The sequence below is a fragment of the Carcharhinus amblyrhynchos genome, chromosome 4 (genome assembly GCF_965287045.1).
Source record: "Carcharhinus amblyrhynchos chromosome 4, sCarAmb.v2.hapA, whole genome shotgun sequence".
NCBI lineage: Eukaryota > Metazoa > Chordata > Chondrichthyes > Carcharhiniformes > Carcharhinidae > Carcharhinus > Carcharhinus amblyrhynchos.
The window spans coordinates 129,435,590-129,461,992 of record NC_137327.1 but is presented as its reverse complement, the minus strand read 5'-3'; the positions used below and the strand labels follow the sequence as shown (position 1 = coordinate 129,461,992).

The window sequence follows — 26,403 nt, the reverse complement described above, 5'->3', positions numbered from 1 at the left end:
CATTTATACCTGCTATATACAGAGAACAAAGAACAGTGCAGCACGGGAACAGGCCCTTCGGCCCTCCAAGCCTGCACCGATCACGTTATCCCATTTAGACCAATCGCTTATATCCCTCTACTTCCCGTTTGTTCATGTGCCTATCAAGATAAATCTTAAATGTGGCTAACCACCTCACTTGGCAGTGCATTCCAGGTCCCCACCACCCTCCGTGTAAAAAACTTCCCCTGCACATCTCTATATTTCCACTGAGCTGTTCCCCGCTTATTAAAAAACAGTTTTAAAAGTTGTGACTGATTTTAGAACATGGGAGGTAAGTAGAGAGACTGGCTGTAATTGGTTAGGAACTGTCAGGAGGGCAATTGATCTACAAGGCACAGGAAACCAGCTACTGCAGCTTATAGTACTATGCCTTCATGGTACTCCAGTAGCCCTCTCACTTGATGGTATGAAATAAGAATTGCTATGTAGCATTAATCTGAAGTAATTTATTTTAAAAAATCAAAATGTACATTCATTATCCTTTTCCTTTCTTGAAAATACCAACTCTGCTGGGACAGGTTCATTGGCAGTGGCAACACAAGATAGCTTAGCCCAGAAGATATCCTTCTTCACTGATCTTGGACAGTGAGGGATCATGGGCTATTCAACCGTGATGAGCATCATACCCAAACCCAATGGTATTTTCATTTGAAATTCGCATATGTACTTTCCCAGCAATGAAATGATATATACGAGACCAATACAGGCTAAGAACATAGTGAAGAGTTGTGATTCTCATGAAAATGACCATCACAGCATAGTTCGGTGGCAACACAGGCCAGGTGAGTGAACTGTGATTGATGCCTCTTGACTGATCTACAAAGGTGTCTACTCTGTCTGCTTTTGCCCCTCAATAATTCAAAGACACAGAGGCCAGTTTTTTAAGCCTTGTACGGGACGTAGGTAACATAAGAACATAAGAAACAGGAGCAGGAGTAGGCCATCTAGCCCTTCGAGCCTGCCCCGCCATTCAATAAGATCATGGCTGATCTGTCATGGCTCAGTTCCACATTCCCGCCCTCTCCCCATAACCCTTAATCCCCTCTCTTATCAAAAACCCATCAACCCGCGTCTTAAAAATATTTAGCGAGGTAGCCTCCACCACTTCAACGGGCAGAGAATTCCAGAGATTCATCACCCTTTGAGTGAAGAAGTTCCTCCTCAACTCTGTTCTAAACCGCCCCCCCCTTTATCTTGAGGCTGTGCCCCCTAGTCCTACTATCCTTTCTGAGCGGGAAGAGTCTCTCCACCTCTATCCTATCCATCCCATTCATCATCTTATACGTCTCAATGAGATCTCCCCTCATTCTTCTAAACTCTAACGAGTACAAGCCTAGTTTATTCAGCCTCTCCTCATAGCTCAACCCCCTCAACTCCGGCATCAGCCTAGTAAACCTCCTCTGCGCTCCCTCCAAGGCCAAAATATCCTTGCGTAAGTACGGCGCCCAAAACAGCACACAGTACTCCAGCTGCGGCCTCACCAATGCCCTATACAGCTGCAGCAAGACCTCCCTACTTTTATATTCAATCCCCCTCACGATGAAGGCCAGCATCCCATTTGCCTTCCTGACCACCTGCTGCACCTGCAAGCTGGGTTTTTGCGACTCATGCACAAGGACCCCGAGGTTCCTCTGCACCGTCGCCTGCTGCAGTTTTTCACCACGTAAGTAATAACCCTTCCTACCATTATTCCTACCAAAGTGGACCACCTCGCACTTGCCAACATTAATTTGTTTCCCATCCTTAAGCAGCCTTCTGAAACTGCTGGAATTCATCTGGTGTAGGTGCACCCACAAAGCTGTCAGGAAGGGAGTTCCTGTTTTTGACCCAGTGACAGCGAAGGATCAGCAATATAATACGGCTTGGAGGGGAACTTGCAAACAATGATGTTCCCAAACATCTGCTGGCTTTGTTCTTCCAAACGGTACAGATTATTGATTTTGAAAGTGCTGTTGAAGGAGCCTTGGTGGGATGTTGCAGTGTAACTGGTAGATAGTACCCACTGGTGCTACCAGTTGTTTGATGGAGTGACGTTTTTAAGGTGGTGGTTGGAGTGACGAATAAGAGGGCTTATTTGTCATGGATTGATTTGAACTTCTTGACTATTGTTGAAGCTGCACCCATCCTGGCCAGTGTTGACTATTCCACCACATTCCTGATCTGTCTTTGCAGATGATGGAGAGCTATAATCAAAAGGAATGGTGCAGCAGACTTGAAGGGCTAAATGGCCTACTCTATCTTCTATTTTCTATGTTTCTATGACAGGTTTTGTGGAGTTAGCTGGCGAATTAATCATCTTAAAATGTCCAGCTATTGACCTGCTCTGGTAACTATGGTATTTACAGAAAATGCTGGAGAAGCTCAGCAGGTCTGACAGCATCTGTGGGGAGAGGATACGGCCAATGTTTCAAGTCTGGATGACCCTTCGTCAGAGCTAAAGACAAGGAAAATCGACAAGATTTATACAATGAAGGGGGAATAGGGTAGTTGGGGGGGGGGGTGGTGCTGTAATTGGACAAAGGGAATGTAAATAGTGATGGTGAATGGTGATTACTGCCCTCACCCCACCTGCCCACCCTCATAGTACAAATCCATTTTCTTTGTCTTTAGCTCTGAGGAAGGGTCATCCAGACTCAATAAAAGCAAATTACTGTGAATGCTGGAATCTGAAACCAAAAGAGAAAATGGCCCTTAAAGGGTCATCTGGACTCGAAACGTCAGCTCTTTTCTCGCCTTACAGATGCTGCCAGACCTGCTGAGATTTTCCAGCATTTTCTCGTTTTGTTTCAGATTCCAGAATCCGCAGTGTTTTGACTTTAATCACGATATTTATGTGGCTCGCCCAGTTACTGGTGCTTGATTAACCTCCCCCCAGAATATTGATGGTGGGAAATTCACTAATGGTAACGCTGTTGAATGTGATGAGGAGATTGTTATTGCTTGAAGTTTGAGCAGTGCGAATCTAACTGTTTGCCCCACCTGCTGCCAGCTCCCTCAATAAAGGTCAGAGAACAAATCCTGGGATTACCTCTGTGGGGCTCAGTGGTACGGTAGACAGCATTTTTACCACTAAACACCACAGGAGTTAACTATTTATTAATGACGCTGGTGCAAAAATAAGCTGAAACATTAATAGGAATGTCGTTTGCAGAATTAACTAGAGTCTGACTGATGGGATTGAGACACGCGTGGAGGACAGACTGCAACCTTGAGACTCTGCCTTCACATTTTCACTCAGCGTTAATTTATCTGCACAGTTTACCTTAGTGACTGAAACGCTCTTCAGCGCTAAGCAAAATAAAACCTTGGTGTCCTGCTCTGGTTTGATAATGGCTCCTCAAGTCAGTCACAGTGCAGAGGGGATTAAAAACAGCAGGCGAGAATCTTGTCCAGGACAAATCAATAATGTGCCAGCGGAATTCCTCAAAGCTGTAGCCAGCCGCTGCAAAGAAGGTGCCTGCCGTGCAGAGCCGGATTAACAATTCTTATGGACCCTGGCTGCCTCAAAAATCAAAACAAATGAGAAACACTTTCAGGAACGTACAATTGTCTCATTTCTAGAGTCTGAATACCCGAAGGCAAAGTATATTTATAGATGTTGAGGTCGATGAATCCTAGTCCATGCTGCTATTCGTTATGAACAGAGAAAAGCAAGGACTGCATAGAAAACTGAAAAAATGCGTAATAAGACATGTTTCCTCAAAGTGTACAATGCAGCAACCTTTTAACTTATCGGTTCTACAGCACCAAATTCCAGTTCTAGCACTGAACAGGTTACAGCACAATTTATAAACTCAGCAAACATAAGGGCAAGTTTCAGTACATAAGGGTAAAAATATATATATGTGGTGATTTAAAAATAAAACTATTCAACTGTTAGCCAAAATAAAATTTCTCAAGAAATAACAGGATTGTTGGAAGTGATAAAATTGTAAACATATGCTCTGTGACACTGATCAGCACCAGGGCAGCTGGCCTGGGGTGTGGGGACTGGCAGTATAATTGCCCTCAGTATCTCCAGGCTGTTGTGGGAGGAGGGAAATCATCCAGGATTCCTATTCCAGTTCAGCCCTGCAGAAAATGTACGCATGTGCATCGGGTGAGGGCAGGCTGAAAGCTCAGTGATGATGTGACCCACAAATGGCTTGTTGGCGCTGCCTAGACTCACACATAAAGAATGCAGTCTTGGCCAGACTGTTAGTCTGTCACTATCTTCGGGGAAGGAAGGGAGACAACCGGAGTGAAAAATGTATGGGTGGATTTAATTATTTTCTAATTAATACATCACAACATCATGCGTTTTAATGTATAGTCTATACAGATCAAAAGATAGATCCGCGCAAATGTCACAACAGGCCAGACAATCCAATACTATTGCATTTAGCTTTGTTAGATTTTAAATTAACAACACTACGAGATCTATGTTACACAAAATATTTTTTTCCGACAATAAAAAAGCCTGTGATGGAAAATTCTTTACAAACCTTCACTTTTTCATTGTGGGCTGGGGGGAGGGGAGGAAACAAATGTTTGGCAGTCGGCACAAGCTAGCAACCCAAGAGTGCTGCCACACACCCTCTAGCAGACACAGCGACAAGTCTCTCAAACTGCTCGCTTCACTCATGTAGAATAGTGCACACTGCATGGGGACCTGAGGAGGAGACCAAGCCTAGCTTATTTACAGATGAGGCTAAAGGACCAAACACAATCCTGAACTTGAAAACCGTTCTAAAACAATATGCCTTCCTACAACGCAGGGAAGTGTTTGTTTTTTTTTGTTATTTGGAGACCACCGCGAGCAAACTGCAATCTAAATAAGAGATGTTCCAGCATGCACAACTGCTGCAGTTAAGTTAGTTTTTGAAACGTTTGCACAGCCTACACTACAGCGAGTGTTTCCCTTTGCCAAAAGTGGCAATGGGGGAAAATCAATTTTCTGCTATTCTTTCCTTCTGGGCTCTCCATATGCTCCCTTGCCTTTCCCCAACCGTCTCTTCCTGTTCCATGGCCAATTTGCTTTCCTGCTAGCCATTTTTTTTTGCACAATCCCAGCCCAGCTCTCTTATCTTCCCATCTGGTCAGTTGTCTATTCCTTTCACTGGCTGGTTGCAAAAAGGAAACAGAAACATACAAATCAAAACAATAGCGGGAAGCAAAAAGAATGAAAGGGCCCAGAAAACAAATGGTTAGAAGCTAAACATTAAGAAAGACTTTTTTCCGCCTAACCCGAAACAAACAAACAGAAATCCAAAATGGAGGCGAGATGGTTTCAGTCTAAATTGGGGAGCATACATGCAATGATTAACTAAATGAGGCTTAACTAACATCTTTAGAAGACCGAGGAAAGATTAAAAATATACAAAGCATGGCTATCTTCAAAAATGGAAATGTTTGATGAAATGATCAGCTTATAATATTTTTGGCACCAAGGCATCAGCTTTAAAATCTTTTGTCTTTGGTTAGTAAGCTGTTCTGCATCAAATTCTCTTGCATAGTTAGGCGAGAGACACCATCAGAAGAAATAATTTCATGCCTAATAGATTGAAGTAAAGAATGACATCCCAAAATGCTTCACAAACAATGAACTACTTTTGAACTGTGGTATTGTCAGTAAATGTGACAGCCATTTTGTGCACAGCATGTCCCACAATCTATAACAAGACAAATGACGATACAGTACTTGTTACTGGTGTTGTTCAAGAACTAAATGTTAGCAAGGACACTGGGAGAAACAGTGCCATGCAAGCTTTAACAGCCACCTGAAAATGAAGAGAATGTTCTCAAAAAGGCACTCACTCCTTCTGACAGACCCCACTTAAGTTTGAGTCTGGATTACATAAAACTTTCTTGTTGAGCATATAGTTAGGATCTGGCATGCACTGCAGGAGAGTGTGGTGGAAGCAGATTAAATTGCGGTTTTCATAAGAGAATTGGATAATTACTGGAAAAGAAAGGATCGACAGGGCCACAGGAGAGTTGGGGGGGGAGCTGAGCTGTACTTACAGAGAGTCAGTACGGATGCAAGAAGCTGAATAACCTCCTTCTCTACTGAAACTAAGATGAAGTGGAGAAGGACCTGACCTCCAAAGCTACTCTGAGGAGAGACTAACACTGATCCAAAACTGATCATTGAAACATGAAAGAAAGCACATAGTAGCACAGTTGTTTAAATAAAGAGGCATTGAGTTCAGAAGTAGGGAAGTTATGCTGAATCTTTATAAAGCTTTGGTAAGCCATAGTCATTGGGCCAGTTCTAGTCACCACACTTCAGGAAGGATGAAAGGCCACAGAGGAGATTTACCAGAATGGTTCCAGGGATGGGCCAAATGATCTCCTTTGCTGCTGTAGTAACGCTACGAGAAACATTCGAACTCAAACTAATTTCAAAACCTTACGTACATAGAAAACAAATGCTATAATAAATGTAAAATGCTGCGGATGCCAAAATTCTAAAATAACAGAAAATGCTGGGAAAAACTCAGCAAGTCTGGCAGCATCTATGGAGAGAGAAATAGAATTAATATTTTGAGTCCCCATGACTTCTTCAGAGCTAAATAAATAGTATACGCCACTATTGAAAGGTGACAAGATAGTTCAATGGATTTCAACAAGCTGTGAAAATTTATTTGATGACAAAATTCACGTTTGCACCAAAGATTATGTGTATTTTTGATTCACTTGGCTGAAGATTTTCATTCTTTGCATTTTAATTCCTAATACAATATCATGAGTGTTCCAGTACTGAATAGTGAGATCAACAAGTTTATACTTTATGGGACATCTGCTGCAAATGCGTCTAGTAACTTCATTTTCCACTTTTTGCAATATTGTTTTTGATGACTTTATACAGTCAAAACAGCCATTATGATTATGACATAGTTAGTAAATATATATAAACATGTTTATCGGAAAGTACTTGTGGAATTTAATCATAAATGGGCATTAAGAGAGAGTTCATTTCAAGAAGTAGTTACTTGGATCTACCTTACCTATTTATTTCCACTTGAAATTACTGGAATTACAAAGCACTCCTTTACCAATTTATTTTAATGAAGCCAGCTCACAGGATAGTTGTGAGAAAGTGTAGTATTATTAACAATGCATTACATGAGAACATTTCCCTCACCTTCCTCCTCCATTTATAGGACTGTTAAGTGCAGTAGGAGGTCATTTGGCCCATCATATTTAGGCTAACTGTTAGACAACGTTGACAGCATAATAAGAAAGAAAATACAGGAGTTGCTGAAGTAGGATTTGAACGCAGACAGTGATCGTTCTTGGTGCTATGGATGTAGTGTAAGATCACCAATTGTCCTCAATATCAACATTCATTAAAATGAGGCTTTCCCTTTGCAGCCGGGTCTTTTAAAACAAGGCTGGAGTGGGGGTGGGAGGCGGAGGTGATGCTGCAAGTTTGTATAGATGCAATTCACCCTGACTTAACTAATTAACATCTAGCTGTGGTTTTCTGGTGACTGAAAGGTTATCAGGATTCATAATCAGTGGTGGCACAGTGGTTAGCACTGCTGCCTCACAGCACCAGGGAGCCAGGTTCAATTCCTAGCTTGGGTTACTGTCTGTGTGGAATTTGCACATTCTCCGTGTCCACATGGATTTCCCTTGGGCTGCTCCAGTTTCCTCCCACAGTCCAAAACATGTGCTGGTTAGGTGCATTGGCTATGCTAAATTCTCCCTTAATGTATCTGAACAGGCGCCAGAGTGTGACGACTAGGGGATTTTCACAGTAACTTCACTGCAGTGTTAATGTAAGCCTACTTGTGCCACAAACAAATAAACTTTAAAACAAATGTAAGATTACAATTTTTGAAATGGATACAGTGACTAATACAAACCAGATTATGTATCTCATTAGAACCTAATTAAGTGCATTTAAAACTGTTTACACAACAAGCAATTGTCCACAGGCAGATGCTACAATAGACTGTTTGAGAATAAATCCCTCTGTACACAATTAATACATTCATGGGCTCCCCTGTCGATTCAGTGGGTAAATTAGTGTATTGTATCATAGTGAGGCATATAGAGCAGGAACTCCATTTGATCTCCGCTCTGTACACAAACAGGCCAATGTCAGCCAGGGAGCTAGACGGTGTATTCCTTTCACAGTCATTGGTCAGAGTTCTCTTTCATAACACCAACCTGTGCCCTTTGACAAAATGTTACATAGAATTAAAAAGACCACAACACAAAAACAGGCCATTCAGGTCTATGCAGGCATTTATAATCCACAGGAATCTCCTTGTAGCCCACTTCACCTAACCCAATCAACACATCCTTCTGTTCTTTTTCTCCCTGATGTCTTTATCCAACTTATCCTTAACTGCATCTATGCCAATCACCTGAACCACTCCTTACGGAATCGTAGAATCTCTACAGTGCAGAAGGAGGGCATTTGCTCCATCAAATCTGCACTGACTGTCTGAGAGTATTTTGCCCAGAATGTCTTCCCCGCCCTATCCTCTTAACCCCACATATTTACCACGTCCAATCCATTTACCCTACACATCTTGAGACACTAAGCATCAATTTGGCACGGCCAATCCACCAAACCTGCACATCTTTGGACTGTGGGAAGAAACTGGAACACATGGAGGAAATCCATGCAGGCATAGGGAGAACATGCGAACTCCACACAATCACCCAAGGCCTGAATGGAACTCAGGCCCTTGGTGCTGTGTGGCAGTGCTGCTAACCACTGTGCCACCAAAACAGATAAGTTTGTGATAGCAAATCCCACATTATAATCACTCAGTGATTATCTTGTAGTTTTAGCCCTAGTTGGGAAACGTATTTCCACATCTACCTTCTCAAACCCTTCCATAACGTTCCAAGATCTCTACTGGGTTGCCCCTTAGTCCTACCTTTTCTCAAGAAAAGAGCCCTAGTAAAAGAGCCCCTGTCTGTTCAGTTTTCCTTTCTTTATTCTTTCATAGGATGCAGGCATTGCTGGTGGGGCTAGTATTTATTGTTTTCTAATAGGTATCTCCTTTCAGTTCTGGTACCATCCTTGTGAACCTTTTTTTGATTCTTCTTCGGTGCAAGTATGTGGACTGGATCAAGTTTGAAATAGATGCTACATGGTCGCATAGCCTATTGAGGTCCATTAGACTGCCTCACCTCCTGATCACCCAAAGCTTTTTCACAATCTATAAGGTACAAGTCAGAAGTGTGGTCTCTTCACTTGTGTGGCACCCATCCACCATTTTGAACATTAACTCCGCCGTCATGCGGGCACCATGGGTTGAAGTGTGTCGACAGGATGCCCTATAGCAACTTGCCAAAAGTTCTCTGATAGTACCTTCCAAACCCTTACCACTGATAACTGTAAGAACAAGGATAGCTGTAAGAACAACTGTAAGAACATGGGAACAAGTAGCATGGGAGCAAGTTCCCCTCCAAGTCACACAACTTGCTGAGTTGGAACTAGAAACATAGACAACAGGAGCAGGATTCGGCAATTTGGCCCTTCGAGCTTGCTCTGCTATTCAATATGATCATGCCTAATCCTCTATCTCAACACCATACACCCACACTCTTCCAATACCCCTTGATGCCTTTAGAATCTAGGAATCTATTTCCTTCTTAATTGCATTCAGTGGCTTAGCTGCCACAGCCTTCTGTGGTAGAGAATTCCACAGGTTCACCAGCCACTGAGTGAAGAAGTTTCTCCTCAACTCAGTCCTAAATGGCCTACCCTACATCCTGACAATGTGATCCCTTGTTCGAAGCCTCCCAGTCAGAGGAAACAGCAACCCTCATCCAGTCTGTCCAGCAACTATCAGAATTTTATGTTTCAATTAGGTCCGGTTTCATTCTTCCAAACCTAGTCAACCCAATCTCTCCTCATACGACAATCCAGCCAACCCAGGAATCAATGGGGTGAACCTTTGCTGCACTCCCCCAATGGCAAGTATCTTCTTTCTTAGGCAAGGAGATGAAAACTGCACACAACACTTGCACCAAGACCCTGTACAGCTGCAGTAAGACATTCTTGTCCCTCTACTCAACTTCTCTTGCAATGAAGGCCAACATAACATTCACCTCAACTATTTGCTGTACCTGAATGCTTGCTTTCAGTGACTGATGCACAAGGACATCCAAATCCTTTTGTATCTCAACATTTTTCAATCTATCACCTTTAAAAATACTCTCCATTCTATTTTTCCAACCACAGTGAATAACTTCCAACTTAACCACATTATATTGCACCTGCCATGTGTATTTGCTCATTCCCTCAACTTGTCCATATCACCTTAAAGTCTCTTAATGTGCTTACTCTAACATGCTCACTCACATTCCCACCAAATTTTGTGTAGTCAGCAAACTTGGAAATGTTACATTTGGTTCCCTGATCCAAATCATTGATGAATATTGTGACTGGGTGGGACCCAAGCAAGACCCCACTAGTCACTGCCTGCCACTTCAGGAAAGACCCATTTATTCCTACTCTGTTTCCTGTCTGCTAAACAATTCTCATTCTATGCCAATATACTACGCCCAATCCCATGTGCTTTAATTTGGCTCACTAACATCTAATATGGAGCTTTACCAAAAGCTTTCCAGTAATCCAAAGACACCACATCCATCAGTTCACCCTTATCTGTTCCACTAGTTACATCCTCAAAAAAACCTGTGGACGTCACTGGCTAAGCCAGTATTTATTGCCCATCAGAAGGTGGTGGTGAGCTTCCTTCCTGAACTGCCTGCAGTCCCTGAGGTGTAGATACACTCACAGTGCTGTTAGGGAGGGATTTCCAGGATTTTAACCCAGTGACAGTGAGGGAACAGCAATAAGTTTCCAAGTCAGCATGGTGACTGACTTGGAGGGGTACCTCCAGATGGCAATGTCCCCAGGTATCTATCTTGCTCGATGGTAGTGGTCATCAGTTTGGAAGGTGTTGCCTAAGGAATCTTGGTGAGTTCCTATAGTGTATCTTCTTAATGGCACACATGGCTGCCACTATTTGACAGTGATGGAGGGATTGAATGTTTGCGCAGGGGTTGGCAATCAAGCGGGTTGCTTTGTCCTGGATGGTGTCAAGCTTTTTGAATTGTTAGGGCTGCCACACTCATCCAGACAAGTAGATTTCACTCCTGACTTGTGTCTTGTAGATGGTGATCAGGTGTTGGGGAGTCAGATGGTGACTTACTCACCGCAGGAATCCTAGCCTTTGACACGCTCTGATAGCCACAGTATTTATATGGCTAGTCTAGTTCAGTTTCTGGTCAATGGTAATCCCCAGAATGTTGGTAGGTTTGTCAAACATGATTTCCCTTTCTTAAATCCATGTTGACATTGTCTAAGCCCATTGCTATGTCCTAAGTATCCTGTTTTCATATCCTCTATCACAGACTCCAGAATTTTCCCTACTATTGAGGTTAGACTAACTAGTCTGTAATTCCCTGTTTTTCCCTCCCTCCAATCTCTTGGGACTCTTCCAAAATCTACAGAATTTTGGAGGATAACAATCAACACATCCACTATTTCCATAACACTTCCTTTAGTATTCTGGGATGTAGATTATCAGGCCCTGGATATTTATCATTGTTCAGTCCCATCAATTCCTCAAGCACTTTTTTTTTAAATACCAAAATCTTTCAGTTCTTCCTTCTCACTTGATCCTGGTTCTGTAGCATTTCTGGAAAGTTATTTGTCTTCCTCCATGAAGACGGACTAAACTAGTTGTTTAGTTGTACTGTCATGTCCTTGTTCTCTATTATAAATTTTCCTGTTTCTGACTGTAAAGCAGCTACATTTGTCTTCACTAAACTTACGCTTTTTACATAATTATAGAAACTTTTACAGTCTGATTTTATCTTCCTTGCAAGTTTACTTTCATACTCTAATTTTCCCCTCTGAATCAATCGCTAGGTACTTCTTTGCAGAATTCTAAACTGTTCCCAGTTCTCAGGTTTGCTACTTTTTCTAACAACTTTTGGATCTAATAGTATATTTAATTCATTTTATTAGCCATGGTTGGGCTGCTTTTCTTGTTGTCTTTTTGTGCCAGGAAGGAATGTACAGCTGTTGCAATGCATACATTAATTCTTTAAATATTAGCGATTGCCTTTCCACCTATTAATTAAAGTTCCCCAATCCAACTTTGCCGAATCATGCCTCACACCTCTGAGTTTCTTTTGTTTAGATTTAGGATCCCAGTTTCAGATTGGACTATTTCACTTTCCATCCTATCAAACTACTATCTGTACTTACACCACACAGACTTCAGCAGCTCAAGGTAGCACGCATCTTCTCAAGGGTAATTAGGGATGAGCGATAAATGCTGGCTTTGCCAGCGACCCATAAATAAATAAAAAACTAGCCAAGCTAATACATGGAGAAGCATCATTCAGTTAAGAGCAACAGAGTTACCAAAACCCATGACATTTTACCTCAACAGCAGCCTAGCCCTTCAGAAAAGTAGAGAACATTTTAGATCACCATCCTTGCACATTTACTTCTTCTAAACAAAAGGGCATTTTTACCACATTTTCATAGAAATGCCAGCTCCATTATAAAAAGTATATGTTTTAATGAAAACTAAGGGGTTCCATATTTTAAAATGTTAGAATCATAGAATCTCTACAGTACAGAAAGAGGTCATTTGGCCCATCGAATCTGCCCTGACTCTCTGACAGAGTATCTTACCTTGGCCCTATCCCCGTAACCCCACATATTTCTCATGGCTAAAGGAATACGAAGGAGGAATTTATCAATGGCCAATCCACTTAACCTGCCCATCTTTGGACTGTGGGAGGAAACCACAGTAAGTGGTAATTCACTTTGGTAGGAGCAACAGATGTGTCGAGTATAGGGCTAACGGGAGGACTTTGAATAGTGTGGATGAACAGAGGGATCTAGGTGTGTGTGTACATAGATCCCTGAAAGTTGGGAATCAAGTAGATAAGGTTGTTAAGAAGGCGTACGGTGTCTTGGCGTTTATTGGTAGGGGGATTGAATTTAGGAGTCGCAGTGTAATGTTGCAACTGTACACTACTCTAGTGCGGCCACACTTGGAGTACTGTGTGCAGTTCTGGTCCCCGCATTACAAGAAGGATGTGGAGGCGTTGGAGAGGGTGCAGAGGAGGTTTACTAGGATGGTGCCTGGTATGGTGGGGAGGTCCTATGAGGAGAGACTGAGGGATTTAGGGTTGTTTTCGTTGGAAAGAAGGCGGCTAAGAGGAGATCTTATTGAAACATATAAGATGATTAGAGGTTTAGATAGGGTGGATAGTGATAGCCTTTTTCCTCGGATGGAGAAAGCTAGCACGAGGGGGCATGGCTTTAAATTAAGGGGGGGTAGCTACAGGACGGATGTCAGGGGTAGGTTCTTTACCCAGCGGGTGGTGAAGGATTGGAATGCCCTGCCTGCTGCAGTTGTAAATGCGTCTAGTTTGGGGGCGTTTAAGAGATCTCTGGATAGGTTTATGGACGAAAAGGGATTGGTATAGGCTAGTGGGTCATTGTTTTTGTAACTGGTCGGCGCAACATCGTGGGCCGAAGGGCCTGTTCTGCGCTGTAATGTTCTATGTTCTAACCAGAGCACCTGGAGCAAACCCATGCAGACACAGGGAGAATTTGCAAACTCCACACAGACTGACAATCGCCTCAAGGCCAGAATTGAACCTGGGTTCCTGGAGCTGTGAGGTAGCAGTGTTAACCATGGTGCCACCAGTTATTAATTAGTTTTATGACCAAACAAAATACAGTATGGACAAGTACAAGTCAGTGTGTTCTGAAAGTTTTATTTTTTTATCATCAAAAGAGCAAATACAATAAATAAACTTACATTCTAAGGCTCAAAATTAAAGAAACTAGAAAAGTGACTTAACAATAACCTATACTAAGGAAAAAGCTTTGTTACAACTATATTTACATATTAGTAGTTTTATTATTTTCACTGGTACAAAAGCATTAATCTTGCTTGCACAATAGGACATAACGTTATTATATAGACCAACATCATCTTTCCAATCTGCATGTAACTAGAAAAAAAATTACTGTAATGCAAGTGTAAAAAGATTTTCCATTCTGCAGTTTTGTTCTAATCTATGCATGCAAAACTGTAACAAACAAAATGACAGGCTATTCCTTTTACATGTTTAGTTACTTTTCTACATTTCAGAAGACTTATGGGACCATGTTTTCCCCCAAAGTGAAGCATATATACAATGTTGATCCATACAGTGAAGCATTTACAAAAAAAATCATTTTGCTAAGAGTCTACTCCTGAATAGGTACTAAACAGAAGTGTTCTACGAAATGCATTTCCAATATTGTAAGCCGACAGTACTTAATGTGTAAGCAAAATCATTCTTGCTTTTTTAATAATGTATACCAAGGTAACGATAGGCTGGGTCAACTGAATTTTTTTTAGCTAAGAAGATTCAAAAAATCTGATAAGCATTTGGGTGAAAAGGCATCATTAAATTGCGTCAACCACCTCATTAATAAAACCTTGCAATCCCCAGCCATCTGAGTGGTTGTGCGCCCAAAACTTACTTTAGCAGTACAATCATTGGAGCTACAAAATGATAAATTAAATCTCTAAGCATTTATAAAAATTACAATTAAGATGCTATTCCACTTTGAAAATGGACAGCAGGATATTGCTTTTGTTAAAAATCATATAGACTACCAACTTCACAGTAGAAAAACAAACAGGAATAATATTTGAAAAAATTGGAAGCTGGCAAGAAAATATCACTTAACATGCATATCCCAGGTAAGCCAGACATTGTAAATAACAGTTCAATTTTCGAACTGTCAATTTTAAAAGCTTTCACCCCAAAGTACTGCATTAGCATCCAGCTTAATAGATATAACACAGCAAATATCAAGACAATGGCCATGAGGAGTCAGCTTGGTATTGGGTCATTCAAAATAATTCACCTTTCGTGGTGGACTACACAACAGGCTCTTGGGTTAGATAATTTTTCCTAACCCATCTTTTCTCATTATTAACTCTATATGTATTAAATCTAGTTTAATTAGGCACATTTTGTTTTAATTCAAATGGATGCATTATTACTATAAAGTTGTGAAAGCATGATTAATACTGCAAGACAAATGATCATGGAATAGAAGGAAGACGGGCAGAACAATATGGACTGAACCTATTTTCATTAATCTTTCCCTTCCATGGCGTTAGCACCACAGCTACTTACACCAGCATTTGCACCTGTCCATCAATACCAACTGAGGCTGAAACAATGCTTTCTACCACTGAAAAGCTTTGTTCTATGACACTGCTAATTAAACACTCTCTTGCACTTTTGGTCACTTTCCAGTGAAGTTAAAGGCATCAAAATATTGAAATGTCACTTTAGGAAGAAGGACCATGTAATTAATTAAACATGTTAAATAAGGTGATTTATTATTTGTAGGAAGATGATTTTAGAGTTTGCGAGTAAACAAAACCAACAGCAGCTTTTCACCCCAGCCCTACAATGAGAAGTGCTAACACATAAAATTCCACAAATTCAGTTTCTGAGCAGAAATATGTAAAACATAAACATCTGGGTAATGGCTGTTTGATCAGTAAAGACTAAAGAAATTAAAAACTCTTTCAATGGTATACATCAGACATAAATGCCCATCAATATCTGGCCACTTCCGATGAAACCTCGGTAGAAACTGCATTTTAGTTCAAAACCATAATTGGATTCTGTTGCACATTCATGTTGTATACTACACTGACATCATTATGTTTAACAGAAACACTTCTTAAAAAAAAAGACTAAGTTAGCCATACAATGGTCCAGCCACTGAATCTTTTGTTTGCCTGAAACACAAACGCTTAACCGGTCTGTTAGTACATTAATATTGCCAATGGCTGTCAGTCAGCAGTTTACCAGGTAACACAACCCACTTTCTTACTATGTTTAAGTTCCATCATAGTCTGAATGACTTCATGCCAGTTCTCGGAAGGATTCAGGTATAACAAACTCTAATTCGGAATTGCCATCTAAGGAATTGTACCTGTAAACAGGGGTTCCTTCCTGAGGAAAAATATCATCCCAGCTCGTAGGCTTGTTGCCTCCTATGGTCTCCGGGGTCTGTGGTGGAGCATCCGTATCATCATCATCATCTACATGATACACAATTCCATCTTCATTAATCTCAGTCATGGCTCCAGATCCACCTGGAGTCAGGAATCCGTATTGCCTGATCTGTAAGGTTTTGCATGGCAGCAAGCGGTAAAGTTTGGAATCGGAGACAGCCTCATCTTCAGTTGCATTCTTGCCAGTTTTTTTACTGTGGACTGACCTGATGTGTGATGCCATCACCTGGTAGTTAATGAAGGTCTCACCACACGTCAAACACTGGTATCGCCGTTCGCCAGTGTGGAGAATTTCATGCTTAGTACGATATTCAGCAAGAGGGAACACTTTCTCACAGTAATGGCAAGGGTATTTCTTCTCCCAGGAATGAACATTGAAGTGTCTTCGCAGGCTAGTCAGGCAGGCATATGATCGCTTACAAACAATACAAACATAAAACACCCGTCCATCTACAATTAACTCGTAATGATCTTGTTCCCTTTTCATTCGTTTTGCATCTGGAAAGTACTGATCATTGATGAACATAGGTCTTGAGTTATTTATATGATTAGAGGAATTTTCAGGCATGATTTGAAAACTTGAGTGGCCGCCATCACCAGATACCTTGTCTCCAATCAGTAGCAGCTTTTTTTCAGGGGATTGAGGCTCCTTGTTCTGTTTGGTTTCACGGTTGGCAAGGTCATCTTTGTTTGGTACCACAATGTGATAAGTGTTGGGATTTGTGTCAATATTTGCATAGACTCTGCAACCTTTAGACAAAGTATCAATGGCAGCCGTTTTAACTATGGTTACAGGATGATTGCCATCTTGAATGTATTTTGCATTTCCAACCTTTGTGCTTTGTTGGTTAATTACAGTATTCTGCCCACTCCCTGCGCTCCCGTCAGGGATTTTGCCTTTGAATTCCCCAACTTTCGGTGACGTCTCTGGCAATAGAGGAAGATGTTTTGTTTGAACCCCTAAGTTGTCAGAACTTACTGGTATGTTGGGGATGATAACATTTGTTTGCGCTAAACTGTTACTAGCTATATTGGAGGGCTGTTTAGGTGGTGTAATTTCACTGCAGAAAATGACATCATCATTATCCTCTGAATCTTCACCACTGACTGAGGCTTGACTGTTGCCTTTGGAATCCCTAAACTCCGCACTAGACAGAGAGAAAGCATCAGTTATTCGTGGTCCCACACCTCCTTCTTCAACATGTATAATCAAGCGTTCAGGTTCCACTGTTGGATCAGCAGCCACTTTTTGTGAAGCCTCGCCCTTGGAATCTGTTACAGAAGCAGCAACGTCTGTAGCAGGTGCTGCTGCTTTTAACTTTGAAAGCGATTCCCCCAAATCAGCAAGGAACTTCAGCCCCAGGGCCTGCCCAGACTGAATCAACTCACTTACAAGTTCTGCATTCACACGCACTAATTTGGAGCTGTAGATAAAATTCAGAACCTCTGCAAAGACCTCTGCTCTGACAAAGTTCAATTCAAGGACTTGTCCGTATGTACTTTTAGTGCCATCGAGACTGAAAAGCTGATGGAAGTAGTTACTAGCAGATGACAAGACATTCTTATGTGCTCGAAATTTGCGATCTCCCACAATTATGGTAATATCACAGAATAGTCCTTGGACACGCTGTTCATTTAGAGACTTCAACAATGTTCCCATGTGATGAATGTCAGTTGCACTAATAAGTTTTTTGCTCTCCATAACTAGATCAAAAATAAAGACATTTCCAATGAAGATCTGCCAGCTGATAGGCTATGTAAATCCTGTTAAATGAACAAACTTAATCCAAAATTTTACAATTATATCAACAGTAATCAGAAATTCACAAGCAATATTGGCAAACCCTTTCTGTTATACTCTCAGATAAAAGCAGTTTTATTTATTTTATTCCATGGAGACAGTAAAGACGTGATGCAGCCTAACATACAGATTAATGGTTAGCACTACTGCTCACTGTGCCAGGGACCTGGGTTCGATTCCTGGCTTGGGTCACTATCTGTGTGGAGTCTGCATGTTCTCCCGTGTCTGCATGGATTTCTTCTGGGTGCTCAGGTTTTCTTCCACAGTCCGAAAGACGCGCTGGTTAGGTGCATTGCCACGCTAAATTCTCCCTCAGTGTACCCGAACAGGCGTCGGAGTGTGGTGACTAGGGGATTTTCACAATAACTTCATTGCAGTGTTACCGTAAGCCTACTTGTAACATTAATAAATAACTTTAAACTTGATCCGGTTCAAATTGTAACATCATGTATGATCTCACAGGGCCAAATAATACACCAGAATAAGCCCTTACAACAAATCCACTCAGCAATATTTTACCATAATTACATCCAGGCATTTGCCCTTAACTTATTTTGAAATTAAATTTGAAATGATTCACCTGAGGAGAGCTGTTGTTCTATATTGTACATTTTGTTTTTAATGACATAGGGTGGGGTAAAATTTCCAAAGGGGTTCTTCCAATGTAGAACCACAGAACCCTTACAGTGCAGCAAGATGCCATCCCGCCCATCAAGTCTGCACTGACTCTCCGAAAGGGCATTCCACTCAGGGCCTCCCCTCCGGCCTATTCACCATAACCCCATGGCTTGTCCACCTAATCCACACACATTTGGACATTAAAGAGCAATTTAGCATGACCAATCCATCTAACCTGCAGGTCTTTGGACTGTGGCAAGAAACCGGAGCACCCAGAGGAAACCCACAAAGATACGGGGAGAACGTTCAGACTCCGCACAGACAATCACCCGAGGCTGGAATTGAACCTGCGTCCCTGGTGCTGTGAGGCAGTAGTGCGAATCTCTGTGCTGCCCCTCCCACCTTAGGTTTTGCTGAAACAGCTTCTCTGGTGATTTTCTACAAAAGTTAAAGATCAGAAGAACTGCTGTGTAAATTCTCCGCCAAAGACTGTGGTGCCTGATGTTCAGGCCATTCCAGAGGACACACTGGAATAAACTTTGTTAGAGAATTTAAAGAACATGTGACTAAAATCAAATGATATTCTGTGGCGTGGTTCATGGAGAGTTAGAGAACCCATTGTTCTAATGACAAATAATGGATAATGAATTCTGTGATATTTCAACTCTTGTAGCAAAGAAATCTATTTCCGTCATCATGCATTTGCTTCTTTTCTATTCCTTTCCGGTGTTTTTTTGTTTCCTTTTTTTCTCTGCCCCTCCCTCTATCTATTTGGTCATCACTTTACTTATTGCGGTACTGATATCACCAACTAGTCTTTGACTTGGTTTCCACTTTACTCTTTCTGTAATTTATGTCTTCTCTCTCTTCCACATGTTTCCAATGGTGAAAAATAACAATGTTGAGTTTTGTAGGCTAAACTTCCTTTTGTAAAGCAGGAAGGGGAGACTGACTTAGAGGGACAGAAGGGGGCTGGCAAGGTGATAGTGGTAGGGGATGGGAGGATCCGAGGTATTGATAGGAGGTTCTGTGGACAGAGGCGCGACTCCAGGATGGTGGTCTGCCTCCCTGGAGCAGGGGTAAAGGATGTAACGGAAAGGGTAGAGGGTATTTTGAAAGGGGAGGGGACCCAGGCAGAGGTTATAGTACATGTAGGGGAGGGGGACATAGGAAGGAGGAGTAGGGTAGAGGTCTGTAGGCAATTTAGGGAGTTGGGGTCCAAACTAAAGAGCAGGACCTCCAGGGTGGCACTCTCTGGATTGCTGCCCAGTACTAGCAGGGCAAAGAATGACGAGATCATGCAGTTGAATGCATGGTTGAGGGATTGGTGTAGGGTAGAGGGCTTTACTTTTGTGGATCACTGGGAGGTGTTTAGGAGAGAAGGGCAACTGTACAGGAGGGGTGGGGAGAATTTGAACGGGAGGGGAACTAGTGTCTTAGCGGGGAGGTTAGCTGGGGTGTTCAGGAATGGTTTAAACTAATAGGGAGGGGGGGTGGGGAGGTGGCTGGGAGAGAGTCGGGTGAAAGGAAAATTGTCAGGGAGAAGGAGGTTCCGAGGGACACTCGTGGGTTGAACTGTGTCTGTTTCAATGCTAGGAGTGTGGCAGGGAAAACAGATGAGCTTAGGGCCTTGATGTTTGTGAGGCAGTTAGATGTGGTGGCTGTAACAGAGACGTGGTTACGAGAAGGGCAGGACTGGCAGCTGAATGTTCCTGGGTACAAGTGTTTTAGGTGTGACAGAGGAGGGTTGAAGAGAGGTGGAGGGGTGGCACTGTTAGTAAAGGAAAACATCACAGTAGTGCAGAGGGAGGACGATATGGAAGAGATAGGGATTGAGTCACTGTGGGTGGAGTTGAGGAATAAAAAGGGAGAGATCACATTGCTAGGGGTGTACTATAGGCTACCCAACAGCCCGAGGTCGGTGGAGGAAGGCATTTGCAGGGGCATTTTGGACAGGTGCAGGAAGAATAGAGTGGTTGTAGTGGGTGACTTCAATCTTCCAGGAGGGAATTGGAGGGGGCCTAGAGCTGGGGGTACGGAGGGAGAGGAGTTTGTGAAATGTGTTTTGGAAGGGTCACTGGAGCAGTACGTAACTAGCCCGACTAGGGGAGGGGCTATACTTGATTTAGTGTTGGGTAATGAGCCAGGGCAGGTGGGTGAGGTAGAGGTAGGCGAACATGTGGCTAATAGTGACCACAAGTCCGTCTACTTTAGGATAAAAATGGAAAGGGACGAGTGCCGGCCAAACGGGAGTGTGCTGAACTGGGGAAAGGCGAGCTATAGCAGGATTAGGAGGGAGCTGCAGGACACTGATTGGGAGGGGCTGTTAGCTGGAAAGTCCACGGTTGGCAAGTGGGAAGCTTTTAAGGGCAAAATGAAATGGTTGCAGGGGAGGTAGGTTCCGGTTAAGCGGAAGGATGGGAAAGGTAGGATTAGAGAGCCGTGGATTACAGGGGGTATTGAAGACTTGGTCAGGAAGAAGAGGGAGGCGTATGTTAGGTCGAAACGACTGGGTACGGAGAGTGCGCTGGAGGAATATAGAGAGTAGGAGGGAGCTAAAAAGGGGAATTAGAAGGGCGAAGAGAGGGCATGAAATGGCTTTGGCTGGTAGGATTAAGGAAAATCCAAAGGCATTTTATTCCTATATTAGAGGCAAGAGAGTAGTTAGAGGGAAAATTGGTCCTCTTAGGGACAAGAGTGGAGAGTTATGTATTCAGTCGGAGGGAATGGGGGAGATCCTGAATGAATACTTTGCGTCGGTATTCACGAAGGAGAGGGGTTCGGAATCGTGCGGTCTCTTGGAGGGAGCTGAGGATCAGTTGCAGGAGATATCTATTACGAGGGAGGAAGTGCTAGGGCTTTTAGGTAGCGTAAGGATGGATAAAGCTCCGGGGCCTGATGGTATTTATCCCAGGCTGCTTAGGGAGGTGAAAGATGAAATTGCTGGGCCTCTGGCGCAAATCTTTGTCTCTTCTTTGGACACAGGTGAGGTCCCAGAGGACTGGAGGGTAGCAAATGTGGTACCGCTGTTCAAAAAAGGTAGTAGGGATAACCCTGGAAATTATAGACCGGTGAGTTTGACATCGGTGGTAGGGAAATTAATGGAAAAAATACTTAGGGGTAGGATGTATGAGCATTTGGAGCGTTGCGATCTGATTAGGGATACGCAACATGGCTTTCTTAGAGGGAGGTCTTGCCTTACGAATCTGGTGGAATTCTTTGAGGAGGTGACAAAAACGGTTGACGATGGGAGAGCCGTTGATGTCATCTATATGGATTTCAGTAAGGCGTTTGACAAAGTCCCTCATGGTAGGCTGGTAGAAAAGGTTAAGGCGCGTGGGATACGAGGCCAGGTAGCTAGGTGGATTGAGAACTGGCTGGGTAATAGGAGACAGAGGGTAGTTGTGGAGGGGACCTTGTCGGGCTGGAGGCCAGTGACCAGTGGTGTGCCGCAGGGCTCAGTACTGGGACCTCTCCTCTTTGTAGTATACATAAATGACTTGGAAGAGAGTGTCGGTGGTGTGATCAGCAAGTTTGCTGATGACACCAAGATGGCTGGGTTGGCGGGTACTGAACTGGATTGTCAGGTGATACAACAGGATATAGATAGGTTGGTGCATTGGGCAGATAGGTGGCAGATGGAATTTAATCCTGACAAATGCGAGGTGATGCATTTTGGAAGGAATAATGCAGAGAGGAGCTATGTGATAAAAGGTAGACAGATTAGGAGTATAGACATACAGAGGGACCTGGGAGTGCAGGTTCACAAATCCATGAAGGTTGCGTCACAAGTGGAGAAGGTTGTTGGGAAGGCGTATGGAATGTTAGCCTTTATAGGAAGGGGTATAGAGTATAAAAGCTGCCGTCTAATGCTTCAGTTGTACAGAACGTTGGTCAGGCCGCATTTGGAGTACTGCGTCCAGTTCTGGTCACCTTACTACCGGAAGGACGTGGAGTCTCTGGAAAGGGTGCAGAGGAGGTTTACCAGGATGTTGCCTGGCATGGAGGGGCTGGGTTACGAGGAAAGGTTGGAGAAACTGGGATTTTTCTCCTTGGAAAGACGGAGATTGAGGGGGGATACGATAGAGGTATATAAGATACTGAAGGGAACAGATAGAGTTAATAGTGAGAGACTGCTCCCTAGACTGGGTACAAACACGAGGTCATGATTTAAGGGTGAGGGGGGAGAGGTATAATTTGGAAGTGAGAGGAAGGTTCTTTACGCAGAGAGTTGTGGGGGTATGGAACGCGCTACCGAGTAGGGTGGTGGAGGCAGGAACGTTGGACTCGTTTAAGGTTCAGTTAGATAGACACATGAGTGAAACGAGGATGGAGGGTTATGGTAGGGTCTATTAAATAAGGTTAGAACCTCGGGAGACACCAGAAAAGCAGGCTTGTAAGATTAACGTTTTTGTCTTTTTATTCCGCAGGCGGAGGTCCACCTCGTGTCAAACGAGGGGCATGCACACGGTGGGTCGTGCGTGGGCTGCTCTTGGAAGTTCAGGGAGTGGCCTAGTACTTCGTGTCGGTGTGTGTGCTTGATCCTGGACCGGTAGACGGGCGCCGCAACAGCTCGGTGACTAGCACTGCTAGCTGTGCAGATACATGGATTTGGGCCTGTGTCTGTGGGAGTTTGTGCATTCTCCCCGTGGTTGCGTGGGTTTCCTCCGGGCGCTCCGGTTTCCTCCCACACCCCAAAGATGTGCTCTTAGGCTGATTGGTTTTACCAAATTGACACTATTCTCCCCTGAATCTGACTAAGTTAGGGGTTCCATTCGTAGACATGCAGGGTAGAATAGGTGTAGGGTGATGCGGCGGCACGGGCTCATTGGGCCGAAGGGCCTGTTTCCCATGCTGGGTTGTTCTTTGTTCTAAATGAAGCTGTCAGTGAGGCACTGTATCACAAGCAAGTGACAGAGAAATGGAACTCCATGAGGGACATTCTGTGGCTCACACGAAGCACAGTAGTTGGGTTAGAGCTTGGGAGGAAGAGATCAGAGAGCTTGGCAGCTTGGTTGGGTAGTTGGGAGAGAAAGAATGATCACATTAAGTAAGTGTGGAGGATGGGATATAGGAGGTGGAAGTGCTGAAAGCTGAAGGCTGGGGACATTTTATAAGTTTGCAGTTTGGGGATCAACAGCTGAGTAACATCAGGATAGCATTAGCCAAGAGGGATCTGGGGAGATTGTGGACAGGTAGGGTGGAATATTGCTCTGATGAGTGGGAGCAGTGGGAATCAGTAGGGGAATGGAAATACTGGTAATAAAAGCAGTGGGTTGTGGAAGCACAGCAAGATGGCTTTTGGGAGAATCTGAAGTAATTCAAAAGTTCTAAATACAGGCCCAGGTCCAACGGCAACCAAGCTCAAGAAAAAAATTATTCGCCAGAAGCAAAATGGAAGAATTGCAGATATGTTAGTGTTGTCCACTTTGAGAAAGAAGTGCCACGTAGAAGACTTAGGTCATGAAGAAATGCTTAGATGGAGAACAACTGTTCCTTAAAATGTGCCCCACTCCAGCTCTTGGGAGGAGCTTTTTAATTTTGTTGGAACACAATCTTAAAGCCCTGGAGCAAAACCTTGTTCTTACGTTTTCATGCCCACATGCAAGTTGCTCAGGATCATCACCATCGTCAAAATAAAAGTGTCTAATTCAGTCACCTTCAAGCTATTTTGAGCTAAGCCATATCAAGAAGCTCTCGGCATCTCATAACCCCCTAATCCAGTCCTCTCAAATATTTGTGTTTTCTTTCACTTCCTCCTCTTCTCCTATCCTCTTCCCCCTCCACCACCACCTGAAACCACCCCTCGCCCCACCCATTCTGTCTTATCTTCACAAAGCCTGCAGAATTGCAGTCCTTGCCTTCTTCTGCTTGCTTTTTCCTCCTACTTCGGTTTTCACTTTTCCTCACCTCTTGTTAATCCCCAAAAGAATTTGAGGTAGGCAGGTGGGTCAAGAAAGTACTTTCAGCATGGCAGGGTTAGCATGGACTGCAGGAAAGTCTTGGGCTGGGAAGCCATCCAAGACGTGCCTAGGATGGGTGGATAAAGAGAAAGCATTTAGGATAAGCAAGCAAGAAAGTGAACTGAGGAGCGTTTGACTGAGCAGGTAGCCTGGCAGGTACACCTACAAGCATACGAGAGCAGAGGATCAACTAGTGAACAACTGGCAAGGAGTGGGATGAAATCAGTTGATTGAGAGGAAGCAGACAAGTCAGGATTTATGTTCTATTTTCCAAAGTGAACCTGTTGACCAGTGTTGTGTTCAACTGCAGCATTCCAAGTATGGTTAGTAAATTCTGTACAAGAGCTGGCCAAGTGAAGATAGGATCAAACCGGTGTTGGGACAGGAATAACGTACGGCTAGTTGAGTGGGCCAGGGAAAATTTGAAAGGACTCTCAGCAATTCTGATTCAGCTATTGAAGGGAAGATAAACAGCAGGTCGGCAGGGGTCACTTGATGGAGCACAGGAAACATAAGAGGCAGGCAAGGCTGCAAATGAAACAAAAGGACCCAGGCCTAGTGTGGAATACTGCCCAGGAGTGAGAGCAGTGGGAATCTGCAGGGGTGTGGAAATACTGGTAATAAAAGCACTGATAGGATCTGGGTTGTGAAAGCACAGTAAGATGGCTTTTGGGAGAATGAAGGCTGGGAGAATTGGAAGTAATTCAAAACATTGGCCCAAATCCACACATGACCTGGTTTAACCACAAAAAGAAAGGGGCTGGTTTGTAGAAGGGGGCACAGCAATCGGTATTTGCAAAGGAGTTGAAATGAATAAGGGATGAACTATTGGAATAGGTTATCGACTACAGTAAATTGGAAGTAACTTAAACGTCAGCAGCAAAGCCAAGCCAAATAATTCTAGACAGATATGACAAGCGCAGAGTAACTTTCTATCAGAAAATATTCTAGAGATTTACAAAATTGTGTCAGAAACTATACAAAGAATATGTATTTATGATCTAAAATAAAAAAAAGAGAAAATTTAACTCAAATTTAGAATATGCGAATGGGATGCTGGCCTTCATAGCGAGGGGGATTGAATATAAAAGTAGGGAGGTCTTGCTGCAGCTGTATAGGGCATTGGTGAGGCCGCAACTGGAGTACTGTGTGCATTTTTGGGCGCCGCACCTGCGCAAAGATATTTTGGCCTTGGAGGGAGTGCAGAGGAGGTTTACTAGGCTGATACCGGAGTTGAGGGGGTTGAGCTATGAGGAGAGGCTGAATAAACTGGGCTTGTACTCGTTAGAGTTTAGAAGAATGAGAGGAGATCTCATTGAGACGTATAAGATGATGAATGGGATGGATAGGAGGTGGAAAGACTCTTCCCACTCAAAAAAGACAATAGGACTAGGGGGCACAGCCTCAAGATAAAAGGGGGGCGGTTTAGAACGGAGTTGAGGAGGAACTTCTTCACTCAAAGGGTGGTGAATCTCTGGAATTCTCTGCCCGTTGAAGTGGTGGAGGCTGCCTCGCTAAATACTTTTAAGACGCGGGTTGATGGGTTTTTGATAGGAGAGGGGATTAAGGGTTATGGGGAGAGGGCGGGAAAGTGGAACTGAGCAGCGACAGATCAGCCATGATCTTATTGAATGGCGGGGCAGGCTCGAAGGGCTGGATGGCCTACTCCTGCTCCTATTTCTTATGTTCTTATGTTTCTTATGTTATTCTATAGGGTTTAAGTACTCCTGGGTTTCTTAGTTTACATTTGTGCATACTTTTTCAGTTAGCTGAAAAATCAAATCTCAAATAAAAACAATAATTTGTTTGGGTAGACTCTGACTCTTGCTAGTTCATGACTGGTAAGTTTATGAAGAAACTTGAGCAATTAGATTGCTCAGTTTTCCTGCTACTT

The 26,403-nt window shown here is 43.2% G+C and overlaps 1 protein-coding gene across 6 annotated transcripts in view; it reads right to left on the bottom strand.

Annotated features, from left to right (window-relative positions):
* LOC145342356 (transcriptional regulator Kaiso-like) overlaps positions 1-26,403 on the bottom strand; it is a 58,370-nt gene that overhangs the window by 13,062 nt on the left and 18,905 nt on the right. For 4 of the 6 annotated variants that reach the window (XM_080187870.1, XM_080187872.1, XM_080187871.1 and 1 more), the window contains exon 3: positions 13,794-17,831. In XM_080187870.1, coding sequence (XP_080043996.1) covers positions 15,976-17,829 — 1,854 coding nt within the window. In that variant the 5' untranslated portion in view covers positions 17,830-17,831 and the 3' untranslated portion in view covers positions 13,794-15,975. Of the gene's footprint in view, positions 1-13,793; positions 17,832-24,456; positions 24,577-26,403 lie in introns of those variants that run through there. The other 2 variants (XM_080187874.1, XM_080187875.1) reach the window with 2 other exon arrangements.